Below are 12,170 nucleotides of genomic sequence, written 5' to 3' on the forward strand. Positions count from 1 at the left end.
CCCATCAGGACAGTGTTTTCTCACAGCCTACCTTATTTAGAGATGATGGTGTGCACTTATCCGAGGCCGGTAATGATATCTTTCTGAGAGATCTGCAGGATGCTCTGAGCTACCATTTGAAAGAATTTTCAGGTGAGGGAAAGCTAAGCTCCAGGCTCGCCCCACATGTGGAAGGAATATTGCGTGAAAGTGGGTAGAGATATGGCGTCTTGCTCCCTTGGGTAAATGAGAGTTGGTAGGAGAACCAGAACTGGCACCCAGGGGCTGTTGGGCTCAGGCACGCGGACTGGTGATCCATCTGGCTTGCACTGCAATGTCTTCTTCAAATGCTATATGGCTTAGGGTGGGCAGAACAAATTCAGTTCCCCATGCACCTTTCCAGGGGTTTCTGTTGAAAAGCTAGGGTTGCCAAGAGGTGACCTCAGGTTGGAGCCAGGGTCATCCAACAGGGTCTGTACAGATTAGGTGTCTCCTTTTGGGTTAGGTGCCTGCACTTGGAGGAAGGAGTTTCATTGCTAGGACCCACTGCAATTGCTGTAGTCCAGTGGTTCTCACATATTGAGCACCAGGACCCACTTTTCAGAATGAGAATCTGTCAGGCCCCACCGGAAGTGATGTCATGACCAGAAGTGACATCATGAAGCAGGAAAATTTTTTAACAATCCTAGGCTGCAATCCTACCCACACTTACCCAGGAGTAAGTCCCATTTGCTATCATTGTTAAAAGAATTACATAGTAGCTTGTTAAAAATACAGGTCTGTAACATTTCCCCAAATGCAGTCACATACCATGGTTGCATCAAATTCTAATATATTAAAAATAAGATATTGAAATGAATGGAGACCCACCTGAAATTGGCTCGTGACCCACCTAGTGGGTTCCAACCCACAGTTTGAGAAACACTGGTATAGAGTATTTTTGCCTATTCCAGACTGTTCTTAAGGTGTGGTATGTGGCCACAACTGGCTGATACAAGGTGGGATGGGGAGTAGGAGTACAGCAATGATGTCTACCCTTTGGTAAAAGAGAGACCCAGAACCAATCTCAAGAGGCTGTCTAGCTCAGGGATGCAAGCTGCTGAATCCTGAGACTTGAACTGCAATGTCTGTCTGGCTTGGGATAGACAGAGTAATTTAGCTTCCTTGAGCTCCTTTTCAGGGGTTGCTGATGAAAATTGGGGGTCAAGTTGATCTTGAGTTGGAGTAGTTTTGCTCAAGGGAGATTGGACAGGTTAGTTTTCTTCTCCAGGGTAAGTGCCTGCCCTTAAGGGGGAGAAGTTGGTGTAGATAGGATCCACAGTAAATTGATAAACTGTTATAAACATGACCCATTTTACTCTAAATCACATAGTCTTGTGTCTTTATGGTGGGTGCCTGGGGAATGAGGAAGCAACCAGGCAAGAGTTTCTAGCCTAGAGAATGATTTTAATATACAGTACAAAGTGTTCTATTTCCTCACTTGATTCATTCTTGCTGAAAATTTCTGGGGTAGGTTGTTAGAAGTGCAATCTAGAAGTGCATGTTTATTTGTCCTACTGTGTTTAGTAGGGCTTATTCCCAGGAATACATGTCTTAATACTCCCATGTTGCATATAGGAAGCTGATTAAAATGTGGTATTTTAGTGAATGTGATGCAATGTGAATTAAGCCCTTTCTGCCCAGTGTTGCATATATGCAACAAGGATAAAATGTGTACAACTGTGGGCTGGGCAGAAATTGGTCAAATGGGAGGTGCCCTGGGTTTATGGTGAAGAGTTTATGCAATCAAATTCCTAGATTGTCTTCTCAAATCCAGGTTGACCACCATGAATTTTCATTTCATTGTGCTATTACCAATATAGTTTTAAAAATTTCTGCACTACTTTCACTTGTGCTCAGTTAAGTGGATCCATTCTGTCTCTCTCAAAATTTTACTTCAAGCACAAGAACTGAATTTCAGTGCTATCCAAGTAAATACATACCCCCTGTTTCCACTCAACCAAACTGACTTTTCTGTGTTGGTAACAATGAACTAAGTGGTATCTTGAGAATACAGCTGTTTGTTAACATCTGGATGTGAATTCCAGTATGGGAAATAACTGAACAACAGATGGCAGATTGACCACAGAGTTGGGAACCTAAACATGTTACATGGATAAGAGTAACAAATGTAGAAGTGGCAAGCAGTCAAATTCACAACCCAGTCATGAAGATTTTAAGATGATCAGGCCTTACTGCCCAAGGCTGATACATGCCTGCTGTTGCTGGCTAATGGTGATTAGGAGGTTCCCACTTTTGAGTTCAACAAAATCAGCAGAACTGAAGGGTAGCTTTCTTTCTAGCTGGTAAGCCATTAACTAGTCTTTGGAAGCCACCCTTCACTGTTGTGATGCCTTGGGGTGCTCACCAGGATGCCCTGAGTTTCATAATCAAGCTTTTGTTTGCAGCATTCCTGCTTACTATGACCAAGTAAGAAAGTCAAGGTTTGCCCAAACATATTATTACTCCTAACCCTTTAACAGTGTGGTGAAACATGTCTTGCCCACAGCCAACTGGAGTAGGATTTTTAAAAGTTTTTTACTCTGCTCTATGAATGGCAACTGACTAATCCTACACTGCTAAAAGTCAGGAGGATAGGTGAATTGTTTGGCTTTACACTGAGGCAGGGGCCAGGCACAAATGCATAAAATGCTCTGCACATGCCTTCTGATTAGCTGGCCCAAATGATCCAATTTAGCATGGCTCCATCCTACTGCCTCATGCTGCATTACAGAAAGGAAAGAGAAAGCCACCATTTCCCAGAGCAAATCTGTGACTCAGACTCCATTATGTCTCTGGTTTGATACCAATTTACCTCTAAATTCCACTTAAGAATAGATGGTCAGTGATTCCTCGATAAAGTCTTGACTATCTCTAAGGGGGCATGAGATGCAAGTGTAAAACCAACTTAGGAAAGAAGTAGCATAGTATATATAAGATAGGCATGCTATTTTTAACATAAAAATGAAGATGAAGTGCTTTTCACATGGTTTTTCTTGCAGTTATCTGTCTATAGCAGGGTGTCCAAACTTTTTGGCAGGAGGGCCACATCATGTCTCTGACACTATGTCGGGGGCCGGGGGGGAATAATTAATTTACATTTAAAATTTGAATAAGTTTACATATGTTTACATAAATGTATGTATTAAAGATGAACTTATATGAATGAATGAAGGTCTTGCAATAGTTCAAGGCCTATAAAAGGTCTTGTACAAAGCAAGATTGGCCTTTCCTTTGCTGCCACTATTGCATCACGGATGTGAAACAGCAAACAGTAGAGGGAACCTTCATCCTACAGCTCATCCAAGAGGTCAGACAGTTGCCCTCACACTGAGAGCAGTTGCGTTGGGCCAGTGTGGGCTCCAGCAAATCTCCGGAGGGCCAGAGGCTCATTGGAGACTGGAGGCTCCCTGAGGGCCGCATTAGTAGTCCTTGAGGGCCACAAGTGGCCCCAGGGCCGGGGTTTGGGCACCCCTGGTCTATAGCTATATATAGGTGATTTTTGTGACCTTATAATCACCTTTTTGTGATTAAATTTGCAAAACAATTCAACAAACTCAATCTCAACCTTTTCTGAAACATTGAAAGAGATATGAAATATGTGATTGAACAGACTGTCAGGGATCATACCAGGCAAAGGCAGGCTGACAGATGAGAGTAAAGGCTAGTGCTCACACATCTCTTCCTGCTTCTGCTTTCCCTTTTGTACTGGGTGAGAAGCTGAATAGCAACTGATACCATTCTAGGCTAAAGTCACTAGGCAGAGGGGAGATAGCTAAGAGAAAAAATCCCCCTAGGAGATCACAAAAATCCAGGGGTTCTGGTTTAAAATCAAAACTACAGTAGCATATGGAGCAATTAGACATTATAACCCACTGAATTACCAGTTAAGATGAACTAGGCAGACAGAGTCAGAAGATAACTCTGGATTTTTAATAAACTAGTTAAGGAATTAAAAAACATAGAAAAAATGCTGGAGAGGGGAGTAGACAAAAGCACAAGCAAGCAGATGGAGAATGCGTTATGCAAAGGGGGGGAACCCTTGATCAAATAGATACAATAACAAGTAGCACCCACCAGGGGTAGTAGGGAAGCTATTCAAGAGCAACAAGCAAGAAGCTTGTCCCACAACATGACTATTGCCTCAATTCAGATGGAAATATAGTGTGGCCATGGTGTTTAACTTCTGAGCAGTATTAAATTGTTTTCTTTAACTCTTGTTTTTTTTAACAGCCAAGAGGTACTTACTTTAGCCCTCATATTTCTTCCACCAGTTCACACAATCAGATAGGGAGTGGGCCTTTAGCAGATGTACTTCCTTTCTTCTTCCCCCTCCTTCAGGCCTCGTTCCATGTAGAGGTAAATGGCTGAACCTGGAGATGCCATGTTCAACTCGAAAAGGGATCTCTCCTACTCCTGCATCTCTACTACTAAGCACCATCTCTGCTAGCTTGGATTCATGATTTGGGATGGTGAGCAGGTAAAAAACTGTGCCAGCCCAATCTTGCTGCATATTGTTGAAGTAGTGTCACAATTGTTACAAGGAAAGGCAGTGTCTTTTTCCACTAGTACACCATAAAAAGATTGCTTCAGAAAATAAGCAAGTATGATTTTTAACCTATTAATTAATTGCCACCTTTCATCAACCAATTACAATGTATGGCCACTGTCAGGGCAGCAGGGGAGCATAGCCCTTGCTTTCCCGATAGCAGAGCGGCATGGGAACGTAGGGAGATAGCACAAGAAGCAGGCGATCCCAAACAGAGCCAAAGAAGCAGACGCAGGCTTGTTTGTTGTAGAAGCAGGTAAAAGGAGCAGGCAGAAGAGCAGTCAGTCAAACAGTCCAGAAGTCAGGGATACAGAGAGGCACAGTCAGGATAAGCAGTCCAAGTCACACAACAGACCAGCAGCCCGACACGCAGAAACTCCACCACAGCAACCCACATTTGGTGTCTGTTCTTGCCCTCATTTATACCAGGGCCAGCCAATCAGAATAGGGCGACCTCATTGTCACAAGACTGTCTTGTGACCCTTTCTGATTAGCTGTCCAGTGGTGCACTGCACCACTCCACCATAGCCTATGTGACTTTGCACACATCTCCCCAAGTCACATGGCTCCTACTTAACTCAGGCGTATCTGATTGCTAATCACACATATATACAGTGCTGCTGTTCCTTTATTTGCATTTCACACTAGGCCTGGACATCAAGGCCCATCTTGCCACATCCTGGCTTACAACAATTCAGGGCCTGGGATGCCAAAGGCCTGACAGCCACAAGTAATTTATACACACAGTTAAGACAAATGGAATGTATGTCCCTTATGCTGCTGTAATTGAAATACCGTAAATAACTTTCTTTAAAAAATGTGTACTCAAGTCATATCATTTTATGGTATACTTAATCAAAAGCAATTAAAACAACCTTCCTTGATAAGCAGTTGAGCTGTAATATCAAAGTTATTCTTGGGTTGAATGCCGATTTATACTTACCAGAAAGTGCTTCCCCTAATGGCCACTCTACAGGGAGCTCAATCCATTGGTCTCCATTAAGAAGAGGAAGTGTTTTATTTATAGTCAGACAAAAGGTGTCCAGGGTTACTGTGTTCTGCATTTTGCAGTGATGAAACAACTGGGATGTGCTTGCTCCCAAGTGTTGAAGCCCAAACTTCACTTTATAGAGCATTCCCAGTTCAGATGTGAAATGCACCTAGGAAGAAACAAGATAGCAAGCTGATCTCTACAACAGATCAGTTGACTCTTTGAAATTGGCATTTTCTTAAGAATTCTACATTCCGGCTGACCCCAGAGGGAGCACAACTGGCTAATATAGAGAGCTCTACATATCCCACTGTTATAGCCTTCATTTTTTTTCTCACAACTAAAAGCTATATACTGCCTTTGAAAAGACAAGGACATACACCATAACTTACAGTATTTAATGGCAAGTGGCATCCTGCACTAAATAATTGAAAAATATATACCAAGACATATTAGTTAAGGATAAATAATAGGAACAGCTAGTTCAGTGTGTCCCAAACTGTGGGTTCGGACCCACTAGTAGATTGTGTGTGATAACCCATAATTACCCCCCCCCAACGTGCTTTATCTTGTGGCCTGAGTACAGTAGTATGTTTGATGTTTTTAAATCACATTCATGCTTTTACTGTGTGTATTTTATATTGTCCATTGCCTCTATTTCCTGGAAATTGTTTTATGCCAATAAAGGTCTCAATCAATCAATCAATCAATCAATCAATCAATCAATCAATCAATCAGTAGATTGTGATCAATTTTTAGTGAAAAGATTTTGTAACGTTAAAAGCTGCAAGCACCCTTGCCCATTTTGCAGAAGAAAATTGTTAGCTGGAAGGCTAACCTGTGATACGAGGTAATCTTCATACCCCCAAATTAAAATGCCACATTTTGAAGTTTTCTCTAGTGGTTAGCATGCCATAGATCAAGCGTGAACCCAGTTTCAGCCTTTTGTCTGGCCTGGAAGTCCCTAACTGCACGTCTTGCTTTCCAGTTCAGCTTCCTGGGTCTCCTGGAATGACTGTAAAGGTTTGGGAGAACAGTCCTTGAACTAAATTTATAGGGAGAGTATAGCAAATGTCTATACATACTATACATATGTAAGGCCTCTAGCAGTTGCAGGAGCACAAAACCCTGAATATTATTAATTAGTAATTAATTAATTATTATTAATAAATAAAATATTTTTTCTAGATTTTTTTTGTCTAGTGGGTCACCATAGATTGTCATTTTAAAAAGTGGGTCCTGATCCTAAAAATTTGGGAAACACTGACCTAGTTCATGAAGGAGGAGAATGAACAATTAGTGATTAAATTAAGCAGGAATGAACTTCAGTCTCAGTTATCTCTGTAAAAAGATGAAATTTGGGCTTATTTATGAATTCCCCTCCTCTGTGGTTTGGAGGTGGGTCCACCTGACCTGCTGAAAAACAGTCCTCTTGGTAGCCTGACAGGGAGATGTGAGGAATTAACACCAAGGGGAGGAACTCCTCTGATCCTCAGACTAAATTGAGAAAGTCTGTTCTGTTCAGGGACAGGGAAGTGGATAGCTTATGAAGAAAGCATGGGAATGTGTCATCCCTGCTGCTGTTGAACCAACTCAACAAAGCTTGGACTGTGGCTTCCAGGTGCCAACACTGTTGACCCGTTCTCAGCTACTATGATTTCATGCTGTTTAGCACTTCCAGGACTTCACCACCACATGGAATGGTGCACCACCACCACAGGCCAAGAAAAAGATAGGAAATCACTGGTGGTGTTAAGGCCCAGTGGGATTTAAATGACAAACCTGCTTATTACCAGGTGGGGTCAGTTTGGGAAATCAGAGGGGGAGCCCTTCTTTATGGTGTTCATTCTGCATGTGACTGTTTGGCATCCAAGAGGAGGTGCTTCCCAGCAGTCAACTGACCCACCCTGGAACCAGGATCCAGGAGAAACCATTTTCACTATGGGTAGCAAAGATGACAAAACAGTACAAATTATCTCACATCACATGTTATCTGGTCCTCCACTTGATCTCGTACTGCCTTGGTCATGGAAAAGGGTTCAGATTTACCACTGCTTCCATAAAATACCATGATCAGTTTAGAAATATTTTTCCAAGACTTCTCAAAATCTTTTGACGAATCTTGATGACACTTAGTGAAATAAATCTTCCATGAACCCTCTGAATAATCGAAAAAAATAGTTATCAGAAGAAAGATCAAACAGGTTTCTGTGAAGTCTAAATTAACCAAAGATAATAGTGAGCTTTTCTATATAACATACCATACACAGAGACAATGAATTCCCAAACTGCACAATGTCAGATTTTTTTGGTCACACTTTATATTAAACATCATTGACCAAGGATAACATGGTCAAACAGCTAGAATACAAGGTTGATTATAGAAGAGATGCCTCAGAGTTCTGCTCACATTGTCTGTCACAGCTTAAAATTACCTGATTTCATTTGCTGATTTTGTAATAGTGAAGCGGTCTTGCTTCTCCCTTCCTGTATTTCTAATAAAAACAAGATGGAAAACCACATTAATGTTCTTGTAATAGAATGCCTTGATCAGCTATTCTCAAACTCTCAAGGAGTTTGAAAACCCAGCTTAGTGTGTGTTGAAGAGGACGGAAGGCACTGACGTGATTCCCAGGATAGTGCTGCTGCCAGGGACGGGAGGGGGGGAAGGTGTGGAGCTATGTGAAGCCCTCTGCGTGACTGAAAACCAGAAGTGGGTTCTGAGTTTTCAGAGTTTTGGAGGCTTGGGGAGCCCTGAAAACAATTTTGTGAGGCTCCATGCATTCCCCCTGCCGGAGGCTGGCTCTAGCTTTCAGTAGATAGAACCACCCCTTGTCCCTGGCAGTGGTGCAATCCTGGGAATCACATTGCTGCCTTCCCCCCTTCCCTACCTCTTAAAGGGCCAGGCACCATGCTTCCCAGGCTGGTGGGTCGTGACCCATCAGTTTGAGAATCACTGGCCTGGATAATCTTGGATGTTTGTGTGATTAAGTAACATTGATTTTCAAACACTCATATTTAGAGCCTGATCCGATGCAGGCTACTGCTGCCGGAACAGGCATGTGCACAGTCACAAACTGGCTGTCAAAGGCCAAGCGGAGGCCAGTGCCTCTGTAGGTATTGAAGTGTAGCCCACTGACTGGGGTAAGTGAACTGGGGGAGGGAGGAATGGTGGCAGAGATGGATGTTTTTGGGCAGGGGGGAGGGTAGCCCGGGGTGGTGGTTCAGGCTTGCTGCTGCATCCTAGTCCCCCCCCCCCCATGCCTGAAATCCCTACAGGGGCTACTCGATTCCATATCAACTGTTGAGCTGGAGCAGATCCAAATAGACCCAAAAGGGCTGCCTGGGCCTGACATGGGGCAAGGGAACCAATGTTCCTTTGCCCCGTGGGATACAGTGGTGGCTGTTTTGGTGCTGCTGTACCATGGGGAGGTAGCCTCAAAAGAATTTGAACATTTTTTCTTACACTGTTTTTCTTACAGAGAACATAAGAAGCTGGCTGGTCTCCTAGGACCAGGAAAGACAACTAGAAAGGGTCCCTCCCAGAGGGGTCTGCATTCTGAGGTTTCTTGGAGAACACTTAAGAAAAGAGTTTTGTTTGGAAAACCTGAGGTGAGCACAGCAAAGGGTAACCTATAATAATACTAGACTGTTTACTATATTGATTGACTCTTTCCCTTCAAAAATTGGAATGTTCGTGAATATTCCATGACACAACAGTAATGGCCATTGGCTGGGAATAAGGGATGGCTTACAGATAAGCAATAAGCAATTGGTGACAGAAAACTCCCATAAAATTTTATTCCATTTGGTTGCAACAGATTATTAATATTCTTTATGCTAACTGCAAAGCTGGCTACTGCTGTTGCTGTAGTAAGCAGAGATTCTGCATGGTATGCTTTCTGTTATAACTGGCTTTATAACAAATGGAAAAAGTGGCATGTTCTGCAGTTCTGAAGGAGATTCTCAGCAAATAAGTAATGTCTCAAATAATACTGACCTGTAACATTCAGAGTTACTGAGGCACAGTGTTTCCTATCAGTTCTGTCTCTTAACCATGTTTGAGCCATGAACAGTATCTTTCTTCCAGAAAACTTTGGTTCTTTTACAATAATCTTCTCAAGGTGCCAATCAGAGCCTTTTCCTTTTTCTACAACAAGCTCATACAGAGTGCCGATATCTACAGCTTTCACTTGAAAAACATCCACCTGGAAGGATCACAATCAACATACAATGGGATTTATAAACAGAATAGTTAGATTTGAATGTCGTGAAATGAAATGTATCCAGAAGTAAAAGGGACTGCTGGTCTGTTTTATTTGTATTTTAAATTGAGATGCATTAATAAGAAGACTCAAGAAGCCCTGATCATGCAAAGGACAAAACCAACAGTGCAATATGACGCATATTTAGTCAAACATAAACCCCACTGAGTTTAATGGGACTTACTTCCAGGTGTTATAAGACTACAGCCTAAATTGCATTCTGTTGGCCTCCAAATAAAACTATGGAGGCCAACAATAGTGCAATGAAAACTGTGCAATGAAAATAGTGCAATGAAAACTGTGTGCGTGTGTACACAGAGCATGTATACAGAGAAAAAAAGCATGTACACAGAGCACAGAAAAGAATGAGAAGTTCATCCACACACTGGGCTGTAGATTACATTTAGGCATATTCACAAATCTAGACGATAACAGTGAAACTGAACTGAGGGGGCCAGTTTGCAAAGTAAACAGAAAGACAAGCTTGCAGAAAACAAAGATTCCAGCTCTGGAATTCATTCTTCTGCAGAATATGAACATTAGTCCTAGATATTTTACATACTGCATGTGAAATTTAGAATCCTTTTTGGGGGAGGGAGAGAAGGTAACAATCACATCAATGTCAATTGGAACACTCTTGAGGTAAGCAGGTTACAAACTCGTTTAATATATGTATTGTCTACTTAGAATAATGTTGGCAACCTTCAGTCTCGAGAGACTATGGTATCGTGCTCTGAAAGGTGGTTCTGGAACAGCGTCTAGTGTGGCTGAAAAGGCCGATTCGGGAGTGACAATCCCTTCCACACCGGGAGCAAGTGCAGTCTGTCCCTGGTCTGTCTCCCTGGCTATGGGCCTTCCTTCTTTGCTCTTAGCCTCAGACTGTTGGCCAAATGTCTCTTCAAACTGGGAAAGGCCATGCTGCACAGCCTGCCTCCAAGCGGGCCACTCAGAGGCCAGGGTTTCCCACCTGTTGAGGTCCATTCCTAAGGCCTTCAGATCCTTCTTGCAGATGTCCTTGTATCGCAGCTGTGGTCTACCTGTAGGGCGCTTTCCTTGCACGAGTTCTCCATAGAGGAGATCCTTTGGGATCCGGCCATCATCCATTCTCACGACATGACCGAGCCAACGCAGGCGTCTCTGTTTCAGCAGTGCATACATGCTAGGGATTCCAGCACGTTCCAGGACTGTGTTGTTTGGAACTTTGTCCTGCCAGGTGATGCCGAGAATGCATCGGAGGCAGCGCATGTGGAAAGCGTATATGTATTGTCTATTTAGAATAATGTGCATATAACTTTTCTTAGTCCAGAACTCCTCTGATTTATTATTTAAGCTACAGATATCACATTGAAACAATCCTGTATGAAGATGATAATGTAATAATTTCTCATTAATGATACTAATGAGTGGATGAGGGATAAACTGAGGAAAAGCCTAAACAAGTTGAGAGTACTTTTGATAGATGGCTCAGTGGACCATGAAGGAGGTGTCTGAACAGGACTATGCTGCCCTTTCTCTCAGTACTGCTACCAGCAGTGGCATCACTAGGGTTCGTGTCACCTGGTGCAGGATGCCAGCACGTCACCCCCCCCAATGCAGTCGGCGGGGCAACACCCCAGGTGGTGAGCGTGGTGATGTACTATCACTCCACCCCCATTGGTTTTTCAGCTGTACCTTTTGATAGAAGATAGAACACATTCTGCATGAAATTACACATTGATTGATATATAATGATGGTATTATTCTTCCAAATTATGATTTTCATGATTTGGGTCACTAGTGCTGTCACACACACACACACACACACACACACACACACCAGGGTTTCAACTTACTAACACCTTATTGCAGCAGTTCTCAAACTTTTAGCACTGGGACTCACTTTTTAGAATGACAATCTGTCCAAGACCCACCAGAAGTGATGTCATGGTGGAATTGACATCATCAGGCAAATTAAAATTAATAATAATAATAATAATAATAATAATAATAATAATAATAATAATAATAATAAAAGGGACCCAAAGGGACCCAGGGCGGATAATTAAAGTAAAACAAATAATTAAATAAGCAGAAGCCAGCCCTGTTCCACCAAGTGAATTTCCTCTGTAGCTTGCCTGCAATAACTCCCCCCCCCATCAGTAAGGTTTTCAGCCTTGCCTAGTACCCAGTTAAATTTAAGAACTTCTATTTAAACCAGATCACTGTCAGGATCCACCTGGCTTTGTAAGTCTCAAAAAGGTTCACCTTTTCAGTTGAAGCCTCTGTTTTGATCCTTTTTAGTGGGGGGGGGGGGAAGCTGCCTTCTGGAGCACTTGTTCAGCTGCAGGTGCATAGGATCAGGTCCATT

The 12,170-nt window shown here is 42.6% G+C and overlaps 1 protein-coding gene across 1 annotated transcript in view; it reads right to left on the reverse strand.

Moving 5' to 3' along the window:
• Window positions 1–12,170, reverse strand: part of RP1 (RP1 axonemal microtubule associated) — a 206,939-nt gene that overhangs the window by 14,485 nt on the left and 180,284 nt on the right. The window contains exons 48-51 of the mRNA XM_066624417.1: window positions 9,559–9,766; window positions 7,994–8,053; window positions 7,540–7,718; window positions 5,511–5,727 (exon numbers count right to left, since the gene is read on the reverse strand). Of these exons, the coding sequence (XP_066480514.1) occupies window positions 5,511–5,727; window positions 7,540–7,718; window positions 7,994–8,053; window positions 9,559–9,766 (664 nt within the window). The remainder of the gene's footprint in view (window positions 1–5,510; window positions 5,728–7,539; window positions 7,719–7,993; window positions 8,054–9,558; window positions 9,767–12,170) is intronic.

Source organism: Tiliqua scincoides, chromosome 4 (assembly GCF_035046505.1).
Source record: "Tiliqua scincoides isolate rTilSci1 chromosome 4, rTilSci1.hap2, whole genome shotgun sequence".
Taxonomy (NCBI): domain Eukaryota; kingdom Metazoa; phylum Chordata; class Lepidosauria; order Squamata; family Scincidae; genus Tiliqua; species Tiliqua scincoides.